The sequence below is a fragment of the Thamnophis sirtalis genome, unplaced genomic scaffold, assembly GCF_051295495.1.
Source record: "Thamnophis sirtalis isolate CommonGarterSnake01/CBP01778 unplaced genomic scaffold, rThaSir2_p1.2 scaffold_7, whole genome shotgun sequence".
Classification (NCBI taxonomy): Eukaryota; Metazoa; Chordata; class Lepidosauria; order Squamata; family Natricidae; genus Thamnophis; species Thamnophis sirtalis.
This window is the reverse complement of record NW_028261387.1, coordinates 40993564-41018128: the sequence shown is the minus strand read 5'-3', so window position 1 is coordinate 41018128 and position 24565 is coordinate 40993564. Positions and strand designations below refer to the sequence as shown.

General features: G+C 39.9%; 1 protein-coding gene across 3 annotated transcripts in view; it reads left to right on the top strand.

Annotated features, from left to right (window-relative positions):
* The window catches only part of DMAP1 (DNA methyltransferase 1 associated protein 1), a 54664-nt gene extending 30588 nt beyond the window's left edge, over positions 1-24076 (top strand). For all 3 annotated transcript variants that reach the window (XM_087719793.1, XM_087719792.1, XM_014067758.2), the window contains 3 exons: positions 17894-17966; positions 18773-19056; positions 23753-24076. In XM_087719793.1, the coding sequence (XP_087575919.1) occupies positions 17894-17966; positions 18773-19056; positions 23753-23812 (417 nt within the window). In that variant the 3' untranslated portion in view covers positions 23813-24076. The remainder of the gene's footprint in view (positions 1-17893; positions 17967-18772; positions 19057-23752) is intronic.
* The last annotated feature ends 489 nt before the right edge of the window (positions 24077-24565 follow it).

Below are 24565 nucleotides of genomic sequence, written 5' to 3'. Positions count from 1 at the left end.
GGTCTATCTGATGCCCCCACCATTTATGATCAGCGTATAATGTGGCAAGGATTTTGATTAGTCCAAGTGGGCGGTCCAGATTTAAGTTTATGGCAATCTTAGGACTTTTACTAATAAGGTTCTCCTTCTGAACTGAAATTGAAACTGATATTTTGTTATCCTAATTAAATGTATTTAGGTAAATTTATTTACAGTCTGTCAGGTGCCTCTTCGTTTAATAATCAAGAAAGAAACCACTCAACTCCATGTTTCAGAATTAAGTGTACTTTTACTAATTACAAACGATGAGAAGCAAAGCAAAGCTGAGTCTGAGTAAAAAGTCGTGAAAGCAATAGCTATCATGTATGACTCAATCCCCTCCCCTTGGCACCCCAGTTCATAGTCCAATAATAATTCACCCAACCGTCAGGTGGGAGATGTCTTCAAAAATCATCATCAGGTTGGAATGCTGGACAGTTGGCCTCGGCGGGAAACTCCCTTCTTCCACATGCACAGAGAGTTGGTCAGAATAACTCCTAATAACAATCCTCCAGTACATAATGATTCCCCTCCCAAATACCATGCCGCCCCTCCCCGTTTCAATGGCAGCCGAAAAGCAGCAGCGAAGCAGAGGCTGACACAGTCAACTTATCCATGCATTCATCCATGTGTTGCCTGAACCAGTCATCCTCAGTAAGGGCCTTTTTTAGGTTAGAAAGAAAGTCCTCAGTGACCTCCACTTTAGAAGTTGTTTGACTTCTAGTAACAACAGGAGCAGCGAGGCCCTTTGTGGGAATGACAGGCTGGACGACACTGAACTTTGAACAGTTGTACTGAGGGAGCCTGGACAAAGCATCAGCCATAAAGTTTTTCCCTCCTGGAATGTATTTCAAGGTAAAATTGAATCTATTGAAATGCTGAGCCCAGCGCATCTGCTTAGGAGAAAGTTTTCTGGGGGTTCTCAGTGCTTCCAAGTTTTTATGATCAGTCCACAACTCGAAAGGGTGCTTGGAGCCCTCCAGAAAATGGCGCCACGTGGATAAAGCCCAGTGAACAGCAAAAACCTCTTTCTCCCAAATGGCCCAACGTCTCTCCATGTCGGTTAGTTTGCGAGAGGTGTGAGCGCAGGGTTGTAATTTACCTTGGTTATTAGCTTGAAGTAGTACAGCTCCCACTGCCACATCACTGGCGTCAGCTTGGACCACAAAAGGTGCGTCCATGTCTGGGTGTTTGAGAACTGGTTCCTCCGCAAAGAGGCGTTTCAATTTCTCGAAAGCAGCCTGACAGTCCATAGTCCAATCCAGCGGTTTGCTAGGTTTAGGCTTGGCCCCTCCTTTCGACTTAAGGAGGTTAGTTATAGGGAGAGCTATCTTAGCAAAGGAGGGAATAAATTGACGATAGAAGTTAGCAAAACCCAAAAACTTCTGCAGTTGCTTACGTGTACGTGTGGCCTCCCACTCGGTGACAGCTCTGACCTTAGCGGGGTCCATTTCAATTCCCTTGTGGGAGATGCGATAGCCCAGGTAATCAACCTTCTCCTGATGAAATTCGCACTTGGACAATTTGGCATAGAGTTCCGCCGCCCGGAGTTTTTTCAGAACTGTGCGAACAAGTTTCACGTGTTCTTCACGTGTTTCCGTGTAAATAAGGATATCGTCTAAATAGAACATTACGCCTTTGTAAAGATGGTCATGTAAAACCTCATTAATTAACTGCAGGAAGACTGCTAGCGCCCCCTGGAGGCCAAATGGCATTACCCGAAATTGGAAACAACCAAGGGGGCAGTTGAAAGCAGTTTTCCATTCGTCCCCCTCTTTAATTCTGACTCTATAGTACCCTTAGGTCCAATTTAGTGAAAATTCGGCCCTTCCCCAGTTGGGCCAGCATGTCCTTCATCAGTGGTAAGGGGTACAGGATCTGAGCAGAGATGCAGTTTAAATTTTTGAAGTTCACACATAATCTGAAGGAGCCATCTTTCTTTTCCCTGAACAATACTGGAGCTGCCACCTTGGGCCTTGCTGGCTCAATGAAGCCCCGTTCCAAGTTTTTATCAATAAATTTCCTCATTTCCTCCATCTCCCTAGGGGTCATGGAATATATTTGGGGCTTTGGAAGCTTTATTCCAGGTAAAATATCAATGGTGCAATCAGTGGGTCTGTGAGGGGGTAATTTATCAGAAGATTTTTCACTAAAAACATCCTTGAGGTCCCAATATTCCCTTGGTATTCATTCCTCCCCCTCAATCTTCTCCTGCCCCCTGGCTGCCAGTGAGGGGGTAGTAGTATCAGAGGCTGGAGCTTCACCTTTTCCCTCTGGGGGTGTGGATGTTCGAATCCGCAATCACCCCTCCCTCCAGTTTATGTGCGGGTTCCATCTACGGAGCCAGGGGAGTCCCAGAATAAGGGGCCGGTCCATGCCAGGCGCTACAATAAAAGTTATTAGCTCTTGGTGGGTACCCATCCACATCTCGATGGGTTCAGTGGAAAAATGAGCAGGACCGCCTCCCGCAATAGAGCCATCTATTTGGCAAAAAGCAATAGGGATTTTTAAAGTCTTTAGTTTCAAGCCCAGCTTCTCAACCATTTCAGGGCTTATCATGCAACGGGAATACCCAGAATCTAACAGGGCCAGAAGTTTTTCTGTTGCGCCAGAAGAGGGCACTCAGCTCAATTGGGATAAGCATAGGGCCAGAGTGGGAACTTACCCAGCGATGAGAAATTTCATCATCAGTGTCGTCAGACAAGCTGGGGCTTTCGTCTCCCTCCTCCTCTGGCTCGAAGCGTCGAGAAACATTTTCAGCAGCGAAGGCGGCCTCCTTCCTCTTGCCTGGAGCCTTCTCAGGTTTCCTTTCCCTCCAGGAGGGTGGACCGGATTGGGTCAGCTTGACGTGGCAATTCACAGCACGATGCCCCTCCTTTCCACAGCGGAAACAAGCGGAGGGCTTGGCTTTGCCTGCAAAACCTCCCCTGCCCTCACTTCTTGGGCGGGTGGCTTTAGGGGGTGCTGGGGGGATTTCTCAACTTCTCCCTCTTCCATGCAACAAAGCCTGATTAAGTCTAACTCAATGTCTGCAGTGTTCTCATACCAAGCTTCCAAACGACGGGGAAGGTGTTTGTTTATGCATTGCTGGTAAACATCTTTATCCAAGCCATCAGCGAATCGATCCAGCAAGGCCACTTCTGACCACCCCCTCATATAGGCTGACAATTCCTGGAATTCCTGCACATAGTCAGGCACAGTTTTCTTTCCCTATTTAAGGGCCGTAAATTTCAGCCTAGTGCGACGCTCGGTCAAAGGGTCGTCGAACCTTCTCCTCATGGCTGCCATAAATTCATCAAAATTCCTCAGGAGAGGGGAATTACTATTATGTAGTCCGACCATCCAGTCGGCTGCTTTCTTCTCTAAGGCCATTCTCACTTTAGATTATCTGTCTCTAAATCAGGCCCATATATTTCCATATAATTCCAGACCTGAATAATAAACAACCCGAGATCTCTGGGTTCTCCATCATACTTTACGCTTAAGGGTGGGACCTTAGCCATCCGGCGTCGCCTCCCCCCCCTGCTCTTTGAATGTCTCTAGCTGCAGGGTGGGGGGAGGTTGGTTTTGGGTTTTCTTGTGCACATCCCCCTTTGGCCCCTCCAGTCTCCCTTAAGCTATGCAGTGAGTACCTTTTCTCCAGTTCCTTTGTTGGTTCCCTTTCCACAGCTCGCTCTCGAATTCGGCGTTCACTCCATGCCTCTTCGAGGAGCCTCATGGCGTGGGAGATTTTGTAGTCTTCCTCTCCAGAGCCACTCCAGTAAGCCGCTAGCTTTTTCTTTGGCCTCCTTCTCGTGACTCCAGCTTGTAATTCCTCAGATTCCTCTTTCTGTCCCATACCCCAAGTCCATCTGGGACGGACGGCAGGTTCTTCCACTCTCAGTTCGGCTAGTGTTTCTGTTAGAGATGGTCCTGCCGTTGCACCCAAGTCGTCTTCTTGGTCGCTTTCATGCAAGGACATTTTCTTTTTTTTCTATGAAGGCACCCCCCTCGGTAGTTGTTCGCTTCGGGTTGGGTGCGAGGTGAGATTCAGCTTATTGTCAGGTGCAACTTCATTTAATAACCAGGAAAGAAACCACTCAACTCCATTTGTTTGAAATTAAGTGTACTTTTACTAATTACAAATGAACAGTTGCGAAGCTAAGCTGAATCTGGTTAATTAGGTGCGAAAGCAAAGAATATCATGTATAATTCAATCCCCGCCCCTTAGCACCCCAGTCCATAGTCCAATTATAATTCACCCAACAGTCAGGTGGGAGATATCTTCAAAAAACATCACCAGGATGGAATGCTGGACAGTTAACCTTCGCGGGAAACTCCCTTCCTCCACATGCGCAGTAAGATGGTCAGATCAGCGTCTAGAATCTTCATCCAGCACATAATGATTCCCTTCCCAAATACCATGCCCCCCACCTTCCCATTTCAATGGCAGCCGAAGCAGCAGCAAAGCAGAGGCTGACAGGAAACCTGCTTAGAGTTTTGGAACAATATTATTGGTTTTCTAACTTCATAGGAGAGTTTCTATGAAATCCACATATTTTAAAGTTGCCAATGTTGAAAAACATTGCTCTTAGGCTTTGTCTGGTTGGTTTCCTCTACAAATTTTACACTTTCTGTCATGTCCAGCCAGTTTATCTAGCATACATGGATAATTCAGCATGCAGGCTTATTGGACTCCCATTTCTGCTAACATGTCACCTATATCAGCCTCTTTTTATTTCTGTTCCTTATTGGCAAGATTTAGAAATAATGTAGAATGGAACACACACAAAGTTAGATAGATATGGAAGCTTTGGAGAACAATTGGGGGATTTGTTAATTGCCTAGATTAAATCCTCTTCAAGTTCATATTCCATCTTTCCATTTAATGCAGTAGAGAAATCAGCATGAGGTGTATTTCTTAAGAATAAGGAACGGTTTTTTTTAAATGCCTAGGCTTCCTGCCCCTCCATCATGCTTTTTAGTTTTTGGGCTCATGATGATCATAGAAATTAATAGGTGTATTTACTATAAAACACAGTATATTTTATGCAACTATGGTGCACTCTAGTAGAACACTTCCCAAGTAAGATCAGCACATATATTGAAATATTTCTTATGTGCAGAGCTGAATTCAGGTTTGGTGAAACTGCACTTGTCAAGAACCTTCTGTTTTGGAGAAATGCATGCTAGTCTCACTTCCGGGGCAACAGTGATGTTATAATACAGACATTTCATTTGTGGTGGAAATGTGCTGCCTAGAGAAATTTGAAGAGATATGAGTACTTTTAGCTGCAGCCAATTTCTAATTAAAATTTAACTGCTGCCTTTGATTGTTAAAGGACAAAATTTGGGTGCTATTCCTGTGTAGAGTACTTACATTTTCCCTCTAGGCACTTTGTCTTTTATTTCTCTTTGCGATAGTAAGATATAGCAGCCATTTTGTAAAACATTTTGTATAGCTTCCAGTGTGCCAACTTTGATTTTTTTTTAAATACAAAATTTACTTAAAATCTTTTAAAAGCTGGAGATACTTTTAAAATGGTGTTCCTTTGATTCTCATTAGTATCAGCTCAAACTAGAATGAAAACATGCAATTGCTTCATGTTAGTAGTTCATAAATTTATTTATTTTATTTTTTATCTTTTTATTAAGACATGATTTCCCCTGTGTAAATGTATATTGTCAGGTGATTCTCCGTCACCCTTCTGAAGAGACTATCAGAGAAAAAGTGTGTGGTGTGTGTGTGTGTGTGTGTGTGTGTGTGTTTCTGTTTCAAAGTTGCATCATTGTATCGATCTCTTGTAGGGCATGTGACAAGAGGGCTGGATTCTAACCTGCTAAATCTTTGATAATGAGGGAAAAACAGTAGGATGAAAGAAAGTTCTTAGCAATCTCAGATCCATGGAGCACACTGGGGAATGCTGAGGTACAATTGTTTAGTTCACAGCTGGACACCTTCCACCAAGAAAGGCTTCCAGCTGGTAGTGTTACTTGTTACCTGCTAACTAGGATTTTGTAGACAAATTGGTGGTCAGACCAATTAAAAAGAAATGGGGGGAGAGGGAGCTTTCGTTCCCATTGATTCACATATCCAGCCTCACTGGCTTTTAAATATTTACTAGCCAACCGAGCACTTTTTAAAGCATTGATTAATGAGGTACAATCCACTGTGGTGTTTGCTTTCTCTGAGCCCAGGGAAGGAGGGTGCAGGCTAGGACTATTCAAGACAAAAGTGCATTTCTGCCTGTGTTTAGGCACAAGGGAAGGGGGTCACTTGAATATGTGTATGTATTAAATGTGCCTTCTCAATATTTGACTTGTCCCCCTATGAAATGGCTAGATGGGATGCCTGTTTGCTCTTCTGCAGAGGCTCTTTGTCAGCTGCCTTCCCTCTGACATTAATGCAAAGCCAGACCTCATCAGCTGCTAACAGGGGAAACATCTGTCTTTCTTCGCTTGATCAATACTGTCCCTTCAGAAGCTGAGCCTTCAAAGCAGTTACATAAAATGCCAGTAATATTTATTTGGATTTGATAAATTTAATTACTTGGGACAATTAATAATTTATCTCTGTAGTATTTATGGTGTTACAAGGCATTTTGGTGAGATAAGCTAATGGTAATCGGCACCTCTTTATTAGCTGGAAATTGTGCACTGTTATGGGGGAAAACTTCTGATGGATAGAAAGATGAAGTGCTTTAGTTGTTTTTACTATCATGTTCCTGTAGTAAATGTAGTGAGAGCCAGAGTCCACTATATTAATGAAGCTAGGGGGATATGCATAAATGGAATGTCATCTGAGTTACTCACAAGTAGTAAGCCCTGATGCAATCCAATAAAAGGGGTTGGTTTCCAGTTCATCAGCTCATAATGCAGTGGCCCTCTAGCCTTTTAGTAAAGGTGACCGTTTATGAATTTTTATGTGGTAGAGAGACATGCATGGAAAAGATTATGTCAAATGTTGTTGTATTGACAAGCTCTAATTTCTTTATAGGTATAATTTAATATGCTCATATATTCATATATTTTAAATATTAAAGCCAATTATAAATAATTATAATTATTTTTAAAAAGCTATTTTCTGATAGATTAAATTACAGCCAGTGAATACATTTAGTATTATTATAATTATTTTAATTACTATAAATTTTATCCATCTATATGCCTTTGAGCACAGAGTTGTTATTCATCTTAAAAAATAAATTGAATTCATTTTAACCTTACAATAACATAGGTAAGCTTTATAAAATGAAGGCAATGTCTCTGGTTCCTGAGGGTTTTTTTTTAGAGAGGAACAGTGGTAGTTAATTTTCTTGTTCTTATTTCTTCTACTTGGTAGTACCCCATAAATCATAGCTTTTTTTTTTTCTGTTAGCATCATTATGCAGTCAGGATGCATATTTTAGCTGCAATCCTGTGTGTACTTATTTGGACTTAAATATTGGTCATAATAAAGATAGCTTTTTACCACACTTATATAGACTTCCATTGTTAACATTAAAAATGGAAATATTTCAGAGGTCATTCTCTTAACTTTAAGCACTGTACCAACTTTTACTTTTTATTTTTCACTTGCATTCTTTTACTTGGAGGATTTTATGATATTTTTTGTCATCACAATAATCATACAGTAGATGTTTTAAGTTATGCAAACAACTTAGATTTATTAGATTGCAGCGGAGTATAAGTTTAATAAATAAATTTATCAAGTCATAAAGTTCTGTATTTTTGATGTATTTGCTGATAACACAACTTTTTCTGTCTAATCAAATTTATTACTAAGCATTGTTTACATTTGTTTCATAAATTCTTCTTATATTGCAGGTGTGAGGTTTGATTTTTAAGCAAGGGAAGCTCTGAATAACTTAATTTGGATTTGGCTCAACAGTTGGGGCATATTTGATGACAAAACCATCGTAGGAGAGGAATGTCTGGCAGAATTACTTCTGCTTAACAAGGCCTTGAAATCACTTTTGTAAGAGTATCAAGAGTTACATATCATTAAAATCAGATGTGAATGAAAGAATTTCCTTAAAAACATTATTATAAAAATAACATTCTAGATTCCAGACATGAGAAAGAACAGCTGGATAGGGTAAATACTTTGCATAGTTGTGCATGTTCCAACTTTAAAAGAACTGTACTGAACCTGCATTTGTGATTAGGAAATGCCAAGCAGATGTTGGATTACATAAAGGAAGGGAAAATATCCTAATGTTAATAATTTCATTCCCTTATGTGAATAAAGACCGTGTCACCACTTGACTGGAGTGTGACACTTTAAAATGTGTTGGAAGTTTCATAAGCATTTTAGGATTGTTGAAACGGAGGTGCCAAAATTTGGTTGTTCCTAGATGTATTTATTGATTTATTAACTATTATTAATACATTATTTTATGTAACTCATGGCATTTTAACATAGACTTGCCAATTTAAGAATATCCTTCTGTAGAAATATCTGGGCCTGAAGAGGTGAGAGATGAGTGAATTATTTGTACAGGTTCACTTAACACAGCACATGCTGATCACAGTTGGTTAATCACGCTCAAAACCTGTTCACATTCCTCAGATTTTTGAAAGTTAGATCTTATATTACTGTTTTGTGTTGATTGAAGCAGCAGATGTTTTCTTATCAGCTGACAATCAACTGTGTATGAGGAAGCAGAGCTTAGGGATATTGGTAAAGTATCAGGGTACATGGAGGGCTATGGGTTGAGGTGGCAATGAGGTTTTTGCCAGCTGACCATCAGCTCATGTGAAGAGATGGCAAGTGAGTTATGGCTGGTAAAGGAGCCGAGGTGGCGCAGTGGTAGTGCAGTACTGCAGGCCACTTTAGCTGACTGTGATCTGCAGTTCAGCGGTTCAAATCTCACCGGCTCAAGGTCGACTCAGCCTTCCATCCTTCCGAGGTGGGTGAAATGAGGACCCGGACTGTGGGGGCAAGTTGCTGACTCAATTTGCTAAAAAAAATTGTAAACCACTTAGAGAGGGCTGAAAGCCCTATGAAGTGGTATATAAGTCTAATAAATGAATGAATGAATGAATGAATGAATGAATGAATGAATGAATGAATGAATGAATGTATGTATGTATGTATGTATGTATGTATGTATGTGTGGAATCTGGGGTAGGACCTGGTGGATTTTCAATCAGTCTTAGATGATGACATTGAATACCAAAAAGGTTAGGTTTGACTTTTGTAGATCATCTTCATGTACCTTTTTTTGTTCATGTCCTCCAGGATAAGTGAGACACAGATTGTTTGGTGGAATTTAAACCATAGTTGAGAATTTCTTTTAATGAAGAGCAATTCAACTAACTGGATAACTAAGGGTATAAAAATCCAACCCTGAGGAGATTATTATTGTCTCCGAATGATGTAGAAATGTGGACCAATGACCTTGTAAGAAGAATCTGGCTCTTTCCTAGTGGCTTTTACTCAACTCAGATTGGTATTCCTCTCGGAGAGTTTCATGAGTACAGGCAATGACTTGCAGTATATCTAAATGTATGATAGACTTAAGATAAATAGTTGTTGTTAATGCCATTCATTTATAGAAATTATTTGCTTGCATCTCTTATTAGCCAATCATTGGTAAATATGGCAGTTCTGTGTTATTCTGAAGTATGCTCTGATTGTTAGTATTTGGCAAATAGCTTGTCCATTGGGATATGAAAATTAAGTATGAATTCTTGCTGGGAAAATTCTCAGAGAAACAGAACTTATTTTATTTACTTCATACATAACACCGGTTTACAAAATAAAGTGATGGAATTACTTACTAGGAAAGAATTTCTGATACAATGTTGAATGCAAGTCAAATATTAGAAATGACAACTGTTCTTACCCATGAAATCTATTTCTAAGAGATGAATGTTTAGAGTTGAGATGTTACCTTTCATGACCATGTGATCTGGTACTACAAGCATTTCCAGTTTCAGGGATGGAGAAGGGGTTATGGAAGTGAATCAAACACAAATCTTTATTATTCTTAGGGTCAACCTAGGACCACCATTCAAGTTTTTGCTTACTGGACAGCTTGTATTTCACTAGTAGCTAAGCAAGAGAAACCCCCAGATTGCTGCCATTCTGCAAATCTCTCTGCTCATCTAGTCATGTGACTTTGACTCATATATTGATGTGTTGTCCTTTTATTTATTTTTCTCTTGCTGCACAGTTCATACATTTACTGGTTGTTTATAGTGAGGACAAAGACTCCGAGTCCTTAAATCAAAAGCAATGTTGGCATAATTATAAGCACAAGCTGGCGTTGCAAAGAGGGCTGCAGGGAGAGGTTGTCAGAGGAAGAAAGCACCCACAATATATTAACCCAAAAGATCTTAGCTAATCACTTCTTCAGCTTGAGCAATCCATTTTTTAAAAATTTGACATATGGTTATTTGGGGACCTGAGCAATAATAAATAATTCTGGTAGATTGTTACAAAGAAGAAGGACTGAAGGTTAGCTGTTGGCTATTGCACTTACTTAGAATGAAAGTATTCCCTACGTTGTACTGAACTGCTGTCAAGAAGTGCTTTGTTACATGGTGAAAAAAGTAGTAGTTGTTAATCAAACACAATAAGTTTAAGTACTATTAGACCACATTCTCTAATGGCCTTTCTGAGTTGAACGATAAGGGATCAGGATACAGACATGTCATTGGTTGATTCCATCCGAGAGGCCACAAACTTGTCTTTTGGTTTCCGTTAACATTTTTAGACAGATTTTTGACCAAATTGATTTTTATTTTCAATTCTGCTTCATATTTCATCCCCCCCCCCACTATGAGCCAGTTGAAAGATTATATTAATCTGACCCTGTCTTGCCCTGAAAAAGAATGAAGAACTGTACTACGTTGTAACTGTGAAGGCTTGCCTATAGCCCATAAGATTTTAGAATTAAAACCAGAGATTACAGGATGTGGACAAGCCTTTACAGTCACAGTGTAGTACCATTCTTCATATGAATGAGCAAACATTCACAGTTAACCAAAACAGAAGCTCAAGATATGAGAACAGAATAAAGCTGGATCTTTCTTTTTAATTGATGAAAGATACTGTATCTACTGAAATACTCATGTAGAATACCTTAACAATTTGATCAAATTAAGACTTGGCATATAAGCATAAAAAATTGTATTATCTTTATTATAAGTTTTTCTTTTCCACTAATCTATCTCATGTTTTTTTGGGCTCTTAGGAGCAAACTGTCATTCAGAAATTTTATGTGCTATGGCTGCTCTTATCTAATCTAAAGATCATCAAATTGAATGATCCACAGACCAAAATGATAGCTAATAGCAGGACTCTCTATAGGAGTGGTCAGTATGGAACTATGATCATACAATAGAAACCCCATCATTTTTATGGGCACATTAAAGGGGAAATGAGGTTTTGATGGCAGCTACCATTTTCTTGTTTTCTGACTCCTCTGGGGTTGCTTCTGGCTATTAGTAAACTAGCATGTCAAGAATGGAGTACTATTCTAAGTTAAAACTACTGGACTAGTTTCTTATCACTTGGATTTTTAATTTTCTTTTTCTTTTGGGAGATTATTCAGGTTGAATTGTTAAAGTAATTGTATTATATGACCATCAATAGATGTGCTGGGCTATCACTTCGGCTGATGTGACTTTTGCCCAGTGCATCTAGAGCAGGGGTGTCAAACTCGATTTCATTGAGTGCCACATGAAGGGTTGTGTTTGACCCCGGTGAGGCCTGAGTGGGCATGGCCAGCTTGATGACACTTGTGTCAAGAGTGCTTATGGAGGCCTGAGCACTCTGTCAGCGAAAATGGGCTTGTGAGCTCCGTTTTTTACTGCAACGGCCTCATGCAACCCTCAGAGGCCTGCAGTACCTCTGCCAGGAAAAACGAAGCTCCATTTTCGCTGGTAGGGGCACTGTGGGCCAGCTGTTTCTAGGTCCTTTGCTGTTTCCAGATCTAAGCAGGCCAGATCTAAGCACCCCACAGGCCAGATCTGGTCCCCAGGCCTTGAGATTGACACCCCTGATCCAGAGGGAGCTGGTCAAAAGCAAGATCACAGCCATGGCTGGATAATCAGAACTCTGCTCCCACTTAAAATGAGGTGGAGATTTAATTGCATAGTTGAGGCTACCAGTTGGATTTTTTTTTAACTTAGATACTACATACCAAAAATGGCTCTACCTCTGTCTCCAGTGTTGTTACTTAAATTATTAGACATTTTTGGTTTCCCAGAGGAATTGAAGTAATTTTTGTGATTTGGCACTGATTTTCTGGAAGACCTTAATAGCTACATATCATGATGTGAGACTTGATCAAAGCATGATGAGGTACATGCTCTTCACTGATAATGATTTAATGCCATACTCTTCCCCTTTGTTGAAATTCAGTTAGGGCACAAGATTTTCTCCTACTGCTACGTTGGATGGGTATTTAGTTTATCCAGTAAGTCTCTGTCTGGTAGTTATTTTAATTCAATATAAAGTCACTCCTCTCTTTTCAGTTATAACAGATTTTATAATTTGGTCCACATACAGTACTCTAGAGCATTTTAATGAACTCCATAGATATCAGAATGGGAGTGCTGTTGCAAAATTATTCAGAGTTGTTTTATACAGAAAGTGATATTGGATGCTGCCCCCACCCACAAACACTAATATGTTTCTAAAGCAAGCAGGCAAACACCCCCAACTCTCAAAGCAGTACAAAAACACCTTAATGGTATAACATACAAGCCCATAGGCTTATCGTCGAGAAGCCTTATTGTTTTTGTCAGATTTGCTTTTTCTGAACAGCAGTTGTGTAAGCTGCGTTGTGCTTTCTGGTATTGAGGCGAATGGAACATTGGGCCTTCCCCGCCGTTGAGAGCGCTAGGCTAACGGAGCCTACCTAACAGATTATCAGCGCCCTGTGAGTAATAGACTCCTCATTTAGTTTTAATACATTTTGCATAGAGAGAAATCAACCTTCATCAGTCTTAAAGATAAATTGGCTTAGCCAGCTAAATTTTAAAGATATTAGTCCAACAGCAGTCACATAAATCATAACGTTTTCTTAATGATTGTAAAATTAAAATATACTCTTGCTTGAAGAAGCCAATGGAGCTTTAATATTCACAGGCCAAATCCTCCCCCCAAAATAAAAGGAAGCTTAATTGATGTTTTCCAAAGCCAACCCAAACAGTAACATTTCTTCTCAGTTGTCCCTATATATCTTCTGTGTTCTGTTAACATGTATAAATCCATCCATATCACTTCTACTCTTTGCTAGCATGAAGGCAATATGCAAGTGTCTTTCCTGGGCTGTCAGTCTTTCATTTTATTGCCTAGATAAGGGAAATCATTTACCATTGACAAATCTCTGCTTGGCCTAGAAGGGGCATCTTTCCTGTGCCGTTCTCCATTTTATTTTAGTACTTTTGAAAAAATTACAAGAGGGAACATATCCAAAGTTGTGGAAAAAGTAAGATAAAAGCCTAATTAACATTCTATGGCAGTGATGGCAAATCTTTTTTGCCTTGGGTGCCAAAAGCATGGGTAATTGTGCTATTGGGTGAGCTTGTGTGTCCACCCCCATAATTTAATGCCCCCCGTGCCATGCCCCCTGCGCATGTGCACTTGATCCCCCGCTGCCCCCGCATGTATGCATGGCTTTCTTGGAGTCTGGGGAGGGCGAGAATGTCCTCCCCCACCCCCCGGAGGTTGGAAACAGCCATTTTCCGACTTCCAGTGGGCCCGGTAAGTCTGTTTTTCGCCCTCCCCGGGCTCCTCATTTTCTAGGATTCCAAATCCACATACTGAGAAGGGCCTTTTAATGCAAATCATTTTTCCCAACGACATAGAAACAATGCAAGTAGAAATGGGAAACTGGGAAGTGGAGCCAGAAGCCAATGAGTTTGTTCTTGTTCTGCCTTCAGACGAGATGGGGCATAGAAGCAGTTAATTTAATTTGGCAAAAGATGCAGTACAGATATGTGTAGCTCAGTCCTATGATCAGCTGCAGCAACAGAGCAAAATGTTCACTTCTATTGGCTGCCAAAGAAGACTTTATGAAGATTTTATATCTACACTCTTAAACTCAAGCTTGCTACTGCTACTTTCTAGCCAAACTTTTGGAGGTAGGAAATAATGTCCTCCTGGTATGTGGTCTTCTGTCTCCCTGTGTCCATCAATCTCTCTTTTTTTTTTACATCTCTCCATTTTTCTGCCAGGCTCTCTTGTAGAGGACCTTGGACTTTGTGAGATTCTCCAATCTTCTCTAAACTAAATGAGACTATACTGAAGATGCCAGCAAAAGTCAACAATGCACTGTGAGAGCTTCACTTTGTATTGTTTTGTTTGGTTATATTGTTCCTAACCACTTAAGTATGGAAATATTGGTATTCTTTTAAGAAAATGCCATAGCCTCATCAAAACATTATAGATAGTCCTCGACTTACAATAATTCATTTAGTGATGGCTCAAAGTTAAAGCAGCACTGAAAAAAGTGACTCATGACCGTTTTCTGAGTCCCCTTCGGGGGAAAAGGGCAGCATATAAATAAAAAAATAAATAAACATTTTCATACTTATTGCAGCATCCCAATGGGGACGTGATCAAAATTCAGACACTTTGCAATTGACTCATTTTTATGATGGTTGCAGTGTCCTGGGGTCATGCAATTCTGTGGGGAAGCCAGATTCACTTAACAACCGTGTTAGTAAATGAACATCTGCAGTTGTTCACTTCACAACTGTGACAGGAAAGGTCATACAATGGGGCCAAACTCACTTAAAAATGCTTCACTTCAGAACAGAAATGTTGGGTTCAATTATGGTTGTAAGTCAAGGACTACTTGTATTTGATCTTCATATCCCGTTTGAAGGTCTTGCCGTGTACTGACCAAGGTATCCCCATTTGTCTTCTTTTGCTTCCAATGCTAGGGCTTTTTTAGCTAAGTTAAAAGGATCCTGTTTGTAGACGGAGCTTCTTAAGTAAAAGTGGCAGCAGTCACATTGTGAGGTTCAGCGTAAATCCCAAGAACTTGGCCTCATTTATGTGATAGTAATTGTGTGCTTGTGTGAACCCACATAGGACTTAGGAGGTTTTCACACTCTCTTCTCAGTATGATGTAACTATTATGTACTGGTCCATTCATATGAAACCTGTGCAGTAGGGGGACAGTAGAGCTTTTGTTTATGTTCCAAGAATAACTACGAAAGATGCAATTGTGAATCAGTTCTAAAATATATCTCTTTCGAGAGGTTGAGATGAGTTGCAAAATTTTTCAGATTCTTTCTCCCCCAAATTTGGGGGGCTGGGAATACGACAGGGCTATCGCTATCCTGATACTGGGTACTATCTGAGTATGCAAAGCTCAAACTGCTGCACTAATATAAGAAGAATACAAAAGGCTGAAAGCTCCCAGAATGCAGAATACAACCAGGACTGCATATTATATTATAATACAGCCAGCAAAATGACCTTGCTAAAATAAATACTACAATAAAATATCCATTAAAATCTCAATTTCTCTTGCACTATAACACCAAGTGAAGTGCTCCATATATTACTATATCTGCCTTCTTAGATTGCCAATTGCACAATATCAAGGCATGCTAATACAGGCCCTATGCTACCTTAGAGTAATTAAATAACTTAGGTATGTGCTTGGTTGGGAAAGATTCAAAACTCCATTGGGATAGGCGATACCTTTTAACTTAGCTAAATTTGGTTGATGATCTTACTTAAAAGTTCTTTTCTCTAATGCTCTGTTTGGCCTTTTCAAACCTCAGAGGTAATAAAGCATTGGATGACACTCTATATGAAACAGTTAGATGTTACATTGCTGTGCCATGTGGAATGATAATAAATCTAGCAAGATGAGAAATTATGAACCTTACGAATAATAAGCTTAGCTTAAATCAGTAGTTGATTAAAAAAAAGTCAAAGCTCTAGGTTCATCCCCAGTTCTGTTTCCAGTTGTGATGCTGAATTTGTCACACAGGAAGCTACTGAAACAGAGTCTAGAGAAATTTTGATTAGACCTCTTCCACTTTGGAAAGAACAGACCTGAGATAGTAATTGAGCTGGAGTTTTATGGTTTTGATAGCTGCTGTGATATAAGGTCCACCTTTAGTTAAGAAAAATGTAACTGTAGCTATTGTACTTCAACGGGCATTCTTGTGCCTTCCATAAACCATTTGCAAAAAATATAATTCCTTGCAAATATTTGCAAGTGGGTCTGTGACATTCATGTCTATGACATTTTTTTCACTTTGGTCTTGTTTTAATTATTGGGCAGAAATGCCTGCCTATCACAACTAAGATTGAGATTACTTTTCTTATTGCTATAAAACTTTGGAATAAATAATAATAATAATAATAATAATAATAATAATAATAATAATAATAATAATAAATACTTCCCAATTCTGAAATGATATTTGAAATTTGAAGTTGAAATATATTGGCTAGCTAGTTTGGAGAAATCAAATTGAAAAGTATTAAAGTCTGCAACTGATGAATAAATGCAAACCTTAAACAATGATGGAGTTAGAACACATCAAGATCAGACTGTTCTGCTATCTCTATATATCTGATAGCAGTTCCTGAAAGTTACATCTGACCATAAAAATGTGACTATAAAGCTGCTTTAAAAGCAGAAGTAATTATGGCTTAATGGAGAAGGTACCAAACTTCGTCTAGAGCATCTCTGTAGAGATGGAATAAAAGACTGATTTAAAACCCATGTATTCTACTTGTAGGACAACTCAGGCAAGCTTATGTATTTTTATGATAATTACAATACCAATTCCAGTTAGACTGACATGATTAGAATCCAGTCATCTTTTCTTTCAAGACTTTATTGGCATCTTAACCAGCCCGGTAGTTTTATAAAGCAATATGTAATGTAGTTTGCTGAGAATACTCAACAGGCCGATTGGTTAAAACTTGACAAATGTCAGGCTATAGTTCATGGGATATGAGCTTTATGATAGAAAGGTAGACCATATTGAAGCCCACTGATCTTTTAGGTTTTAGGAAACTGGGTGGTAGAAAACTTGCTTCCAGAGCCTTCCCAAATTTTAAGTTATAAAATTATTAACTTTCAGAGGAACAACTATGCCACTTTGAGAGATTTGGCTGAAAAAGAGGCAGTAGTGATTAACATCTAAAAATAAACCATCATAAAAATGAGCCGTTCAGTCGTCTGCAATTGCTTTTATACTTAGGTTCTTATCTTCAACATTTTTTCGGAACCTCTATCCATTGAATTGTAGCACGAGGGTCCTGCTAAGTATGATCTCATGCCAAGCGTAGGTTTCCAGCCCCTACTTTGTGCCCTCTTTGGCTCCAACGTGAATGTATGTTCACACTTCTATGAATTGAGTAAGAGTGTACATGCTTTGTGACTCTTTGCATCTTTTGTTAGGAAACTGGCTCTGTAAATGAATCCCACGGCTCTGGGCTCAGCAGGTAAAGGAAGAAGGAAGTCTGTTAGTGCTTGAGCCTAATCAGGCTGGCAAGAGCCAGTAAAGTAGGGCAGCATCACACATTAGCTACTGTGTAATTGAGCTCTTTGATGGTCAGGGCACTGCAGGAGAGGGTGCCAAGCGGAGCAGAACTTTTGTTGTTAATTCAGTCACCCATGGAAGCTATAAAGCTGTACATCTCTGCATCTTGGTGCCTAGAGAACTGAAAAGCCCTTGCAAGCAGCCTTTTCAGTCCCTGCCCTTGGCCCTAGTCTGCAAACTTTCAGGCCTTCTTTCTGCCTCCGGTTCTCAGCACTTGATTTCCCTTTTCTCTTTCTTTCTTTGGCTCACTTTCTTCCCGTGCACTATAAAAAGCAAAGCTCCCATGCCGTTTGAACTAGGCGGCTGTGAGTGAGGGCTAGCTCAGAGCTGTGTGGCTGTTACCTTTGTATTCCAGATGAAACTGCCAAGCTCCGTGGGACAGAAGAAGATTAAAGCCTTGGAGCAGATGCTGATGGAACTCGGAGTAGGTGAGTAAAGAGGGCAGGGAGAGGGAGAGAGACCCATGGAGCAGTGCCTTTGTAGTCAAGATGGGCTATTTTTCCCCCTAGTAATACAGCCAGTTCCTTCAATAACACTATATACAAATGGGTTTGAAAATAATATGTATTTTGTTTAAGGAAAAAAAAGGGGTAACAAACCCAAAAGATGATGCATAGGATTAAAAAAAAAACCTTTCCAGTAGAAAAGTATTTGAACAGTCTTTGTCGTTTTCTCTCTTGGGTGGGTACTTTTAAGGAATCAGAAGCCCTGCAATAGTATTAAGGAGGTAAGTCTCATCATGTAGGGAAAAGTACTTAAGAAAGAGTTGAGTGACTATTGTCCAAAAATCTCTCACCCCCTTTTGGTACCTTGCAGCTCTCATTTTGGACAGATCATACATGGCCAGCAGGAAGATCTTTCTGTCATGTTGCTAATTCCTCCAAAGCACAAATAGTTGCCTTGTGGCAAGGCTGCCACCTTTACATCCAGAGAATAGCAACCTCCTTGAGTCTAGGAACCTTTGGCTCTAGCAGTTACCTTGAATAATGAACTATCTGAGTGTTTGAGGTAGTGCCTTCCTTGCAAGATGGACCAATATCTAAACCCTCTTCTCATACTGTTGAGGCTTGGATGGAACCTGAAGGCAAATTCCTTGAATGTCCAATGACCTGGGCAATAGAGTTTGGGTTTATTTCTGTATCTGACTAGGAATAAAGTAGGATTACAGCAACCCCACAGCTGACAACAGGTTCTGGGTCTCCCTCATGTAGTTTTCTTCCCCTGCTTTCTCCAGATTTGAACCCGATGCCGACAGAAGAAATAGTTCAAATGTTCAATGAGTTGCGCAGTGATCTGGTGCTACTATACGAGCTCAAGCAAGCCTTTGCAAACTGTGAATATGAGCTGCAGATGTTGCGCCACCGCTATGAGGCACTAGCCAAAGCAGGTAGCACAGGACCTAGCACAGACGGTGGCTCACATCCCGATGGACAGTCAGGCTTGTGCACAGAAGAAGGCAAAGGTGACAGCAAGGAGCAGATCATTGATGTGGTGGGAGCACCCCTCACACCTAATTCGGTGAGTATTATTTGGAAGATTTTTTTGGCCATTGCTTGGTTTTTAGCATATGAAGATACAGCCTTTGGGAGCCACTTGAAATAACAGGATGCTTGGGGGCCTTTGGGAAAGAAGCCTATTTTCCCTCTCAGGCAATATGCAATCAATCAGAATAGAGCTGGAAGGGAACTTGAGGTCTTCTAGTCCAGTCCCCTGCTCAAGCAGGAGACCCTAAACCATTTCAGGCAAGAGGCAATCTGGTCTCGTCTTAAAAACCTCCAGGGATGGAGCACCCAGAACTTCTGAAAGCAAGCCATTGCACTGGTTTAATTGCCCTCACTGTTAGGAAGTTTCTCCTTAATTCCAGGTTGCTTCTCTCCTTGAATAGTTTCCATCCATTGTTTCTTGTCTACCCAAGAACTGTTTGCTGAACTTTAAGGAAGAAGGAATTTGTTCATGCAGTCACGAGCCCCTGGAACCAGGTTCACCTGATGGAATCATAGAGAGACATGGAAGTTTTTTCCAAGGGCAGACTTCCAGGATGTTTTACTCAGTATATACAATCCCCCCCCCCCCATGCCACCAATTCAATCTACGACCTCATCACCCTGCTCTTTAAACTGACATTTTGTCAAATCTCCAACTACTAAGTTTAAATTCTAAGATACAAACTTTGTTATAATGGGGTCAGTGAGTTATTAATTACATTTGTGATCAGGCTATTAGTCAGCTAGCCATTACTCCCTTCTTGCTCATTGTAGTGCAGCTATCCAGTGTATTGGCATAATGGCATGCCACAGTCTTTGCAAAATGTTAGAGATTAAATTGGAATTTTATGTAGCAGCCCATTCTTAAGGGGAGGATAGAAGTCATTACTGGGAATGGTCATCATGCTGAGCACCACTGCCCTGCCGTGCTCTTTTTGGGAAACTCAAAATCCCATCCACGTCTGGGTTTTAGCCAATCTCATAATCAGTTCTTATTATCCAGTACTGGGCCATTTTTCTGTATAGCAATTTTATATTACAAAATGTTGGCGTCTTGCATGGCACTGCATTTTCTCATTCTGGACTTGGAATAGGTACAGAGAATAGCACCAAGAGGGTTAACATGATCTGTGATGTATTTGAAAGAAATATAATCAAGTTAATTCACTGCAAGGCAAGTTTGGTACCTAAAGGGCCCCCCTGTTAAATACAGCTCTGACCTTTACCAGCTGGTTACACAAAGACGACACAATTAGATTAGTTCAAGACAAAAGGTCAAGCACATTCACACTGTGGCCCCTTTACACTGTCTTTGGAAAGGAAAGAAATTCCACCCAAAAAGAGGGGGCAGCTCAGGAAGGTTTGCTGTTATTTTTAGGATTGAGAGGAGGGGCATACATTGGTTGGAGGGTAGAGAGGAATTCTCCTTTATGAATTTGGGGGAAAGAATGCTGCATTGATGTCCATTCTACTACTTAGATAGCATGTTGCAAATAGTTACCATATTTTACTTTAGCTAAGCACCATGAGTCCAATTGTTTGGACTACTTATTTCCGTAAAATTGGCACCTAATCTGGATTGGCACCACGTCTGGTTGAGGAGATGGCCAATTCCTAATATTGAAACCAGCTTGATTTTTTCTTGTAGAAAGAATATGGATTAGTGTGGGAGAAAGTTACTACAGGTGATAGTTACAACCTCATATTACAGATGTTGTGATGTACTGTGTCACGTGATAGCAATATGACTTTCTCCATGGGATTCCCAGAAGTAAAGTCAATGGGAAACTAGCAGGAAATTGAAAATGGAAGTTATACGAGATCCTCATTTAACGACCCATAAGGTCTTTGTTTAACAATGGCAGCTTGGACTGTTGGAACTCTAAGCAGTGAGGTCACATGACATTTTGAATTAACTATCATATCACTTAATGACAGATTCCAGTCTCAGTTGGTGTTGCTAAATGAGGATTACCTGAATAATGACAGTATAATTTCATAAGATTTGAGTGAATAAATAGACATTTGACTGAAATAGATCTCAATGAGCAAATAGAAACATAAAAAACAATGGTAGAAAAGGAACTAGTGATCCATCAAATCTGCCCTTTGAGTTTTGTTACTTGTTTTCTTTTTAATGTATTTATTTAGTTATTATTTTTTATTTTTATTTTATTTTTTGTTGGAAGATGGACATGTGTTTATCCCTTAACTCAGTTACCGTTGATAGTCTCACTGCCAAACCCCCAAATGTTTCGCCCTATTTACATGGGACCTACATAGTTATGGTTAGAGTATGATGGCCATGGTAGAAGGTTCTTACCCTGGTTGTGATTCCAGATGTCTCTGGAATGAATTTAAGTAGTAGAAGTAAAGTATATAGTTTACATTGCTAAACGTTCAGTGACAGATGATGGCTATGAACTATGAGTCTTTTACATCTACATATAGCATGATTGGGATTCCAGATGTTTAGTTGTTTGTCTTCTGAGGAAAACATGGGAAAAACCCTTCTTTTATCAAAGATATATTTATTGCTACATATATCCATGGATTAATCTGCTTTATCAGATGCGTGAAGTGGAGACATCCTGGTGCAGACAATATCCAAAGTATTTGAATTTATCTTGATTATATTGTCTAAAAGTTCTGGTTTATATCTTTTCTTGTTCTCTTCATTTGACAAGACTTCCTTTCCAACCTAAAACTTTTAAAAGAAATCATTCCTAACCAATTGGTGAGATGCATTCTCAAATTAAGCCATACATGGTTGCAGTCAGTGATTTTAGTTGGCTGGAGGTTAACATTTTGAGGGTGACTTTTGCCTCCCCAGAACAATTCAGATATTTTAGTTGAGAGCAAGGTCCACTATTGGTGGTCCCCAATGAAGGTCTTTTTCTTCCTCATTCCGGCTGACCCAGGAAAGGATGTAGCTCTGGGCCTTGAAGGGGCAAAAGGTGAGCTATAACTTGGAACAAATTAGTTCCAAGCACAAGTACAGCCAGTTACTCCAGATTAGGGCCTTTGATTTGCACAACTCAGACTCTACTTGCCCATCCATAATGAGTTGACTCTCCTCAGAATTCCTCACATCAGCACTCTTTGTTCCTAGGCTCACAAGTCAGCCTATTAATGGGGAAACGAAAAGACCTTGTCTGTAAGAAGTCTTAGGTTCAGAGTCAGAATCATTTGACTTTTAAGCTGCCTTTATCTGAACTCCTGCTGGCTCCTTGTTTTCTGAGCCTACTTGAAAGTGCAGTTACATTGTTAACATCAAAAATCTTTTCTTTAAGGATGGAGTTAGAAAAGCTCACTCGTGTGTCTCTGTAAAACGTGTGTCTCTGTCATGGCGGGAGGGGGGAAATGTATGTGTTCTCATTTTAAAATAATTCCTTTCCATTAACAGCGAAGCAGGCTCACAGATTCTTGTAAATTATAACTTAGAATATTTTTTTCCCATAGCGATAGGAAAAGCCAAGCTAGAGAAGGTGATTGATATGAATTTGTGACATATTTGAAAGATCGCTCTTTTGCCACATCAAGATTATCAAACACATGCACTCATCCCCATTAATTCAGCAGCCTCACTGAGTAGCTCTGAAGTTTCCATACCTTTGTTTTCAGGTTGTGCTGGCTATTTAAAGCCTATCTTTTGACCTCATTTCCTCAAATGCTAGCAGGTACCGCTTAGACAACAAAATAATAAAAGGCTGCTTTGTGAGTCCAGGAGCCTGCTGTTTTGGAGAATAGGCTTGTGCATTCCTAAGAAGTAGGATAGAGCTGGTTTGGTGTAGTGGCTACAGGATCAGGGTGGAAGCCAGGAGACTGTGAGTTCTAGTTCCACTTTAGGCATAAAGCCAGCTGTTTGACTTTGGGCTGGTCAGTTTCTCTCAGCCCTAGAAAGAAGGCAGAGGCCAACTATGTCAGAAAAACTGCAGGGACTTGTCAAAGCAGTCTCCAAGAATCAGGCATGACTGAATGGAAGAAAAAATTAGGAGAGGATGGGATTTATTTACTGAAGTTCTTAATCATTTATATTGCAGACACTTAAAAGAAGCCTAGGTAGGAATGAATGAATGATTGATCTAAGGACCCAATTATAAATTTCTTCTCTTCTTGATTACAATCACTGATTTTCTTTAGAAAATGATTTTCATTTATTCTTTAACATGCTCTATAATTCTTGGTCATATCAGTAAATTATTCCGTTTCTTCCCATTGGCCTCTTGATTTCAAGGTATTGAGCTATTGAAATATAATTTTAGGCATTTGGTAGTCCAAATGAAATATCTACAAGCCCTTGCTAGGACAGTGGATGTAGAATTCCTGTATCCTTTGGAAATGCAGTTTGCGTAAGGGGGAGAACATGGATCAGCCAAGGAAATTATGTGCCTGCCAGATGTATAGCATTCCTCCCTTAAGCAAGCTGATGTCATAGTTTCCTTCCATTATCCAGTATGTACAAGCCACAAGTAAACATCTTTTTGTGCTATGGCTTTGTCTATCAGAATTGTACTTGTCCTTTTTTCATGTCATTGTAATGAACAATTCCCTATTCTTGGGCTCATGTAAGCATGTATTCCATTTGTTATGTTCTTTTAACTACTTAGAATTTGTAAGGCTTTCTCCTGTATTTTCTACATGAATATATGTGCTTTGCAAGGTTTTTAATTGAATCAGGAATTTTTGTCTGAGAAATTGACTCCTCTTGTTGTTTCTTGTTGGAACAGAGAAAGCGCAGGGAATCTGCTTCCAGTTCCTCATCTGTCAAGAAGGTGAAGAAGCCATGAGTAGCATGATGATCCAAATTCAGGATCTTGGAGGATCAAGTTACTGACTGCAGGTGCAAGGAGGATATGTCTCCCCATACTGTAGTAGGGACCATTATGTTGAAGGACTTTGTTTGCCCTTACTTACATCAGGAAGAACGGTGTTTACTGCCATTGTACAGAAGAGTCAAGCTCAAAATCCTGAATTGATTGTTGCTGTGATTTTATTGTATATTTTGCCTATTCCTGAGCTTTGTGAATGATGTAAATATAGAATCCACAATCTCTTGTTCCAGAATCATAGTCATTGAGAGGGAAGGGCAGGAGGATAGACGTGCTACAATGGGCATGGGATGTGCATCACGTTATCAATGGAGAAAACTGATCTCTGGTTGAGCAGTAATCCCAACTGCCTCCTCCCATTCTCATAAAGTTGGCATATGTTTCTGTGGCTTAGCAGGGCAGCTTACAGGATACTCACAACCTAAATTGTTCTCCCAAGGTTTCAACTTGTTAAAGAAATCTAGTGCTTCAAAGCAAGGAATTTTTACCCCTTGACAGTTAGATGAGGCAAATGTACATTGCAATAACAATTATTTTTAAGAACATTCTCTGCTGGACTGAGAGAGACTCCTTTTTCTATTATAGCACCTACTATCTGTCAGATTAGTGTATAAGCACCTTTAGTAAAACACTGGTTCAGCCATTTCTAACTCCATGTCCTCCAAGTGGGTTGGGATTTCCAATCAGTATAAAATAATTGTTCTTAAGGAT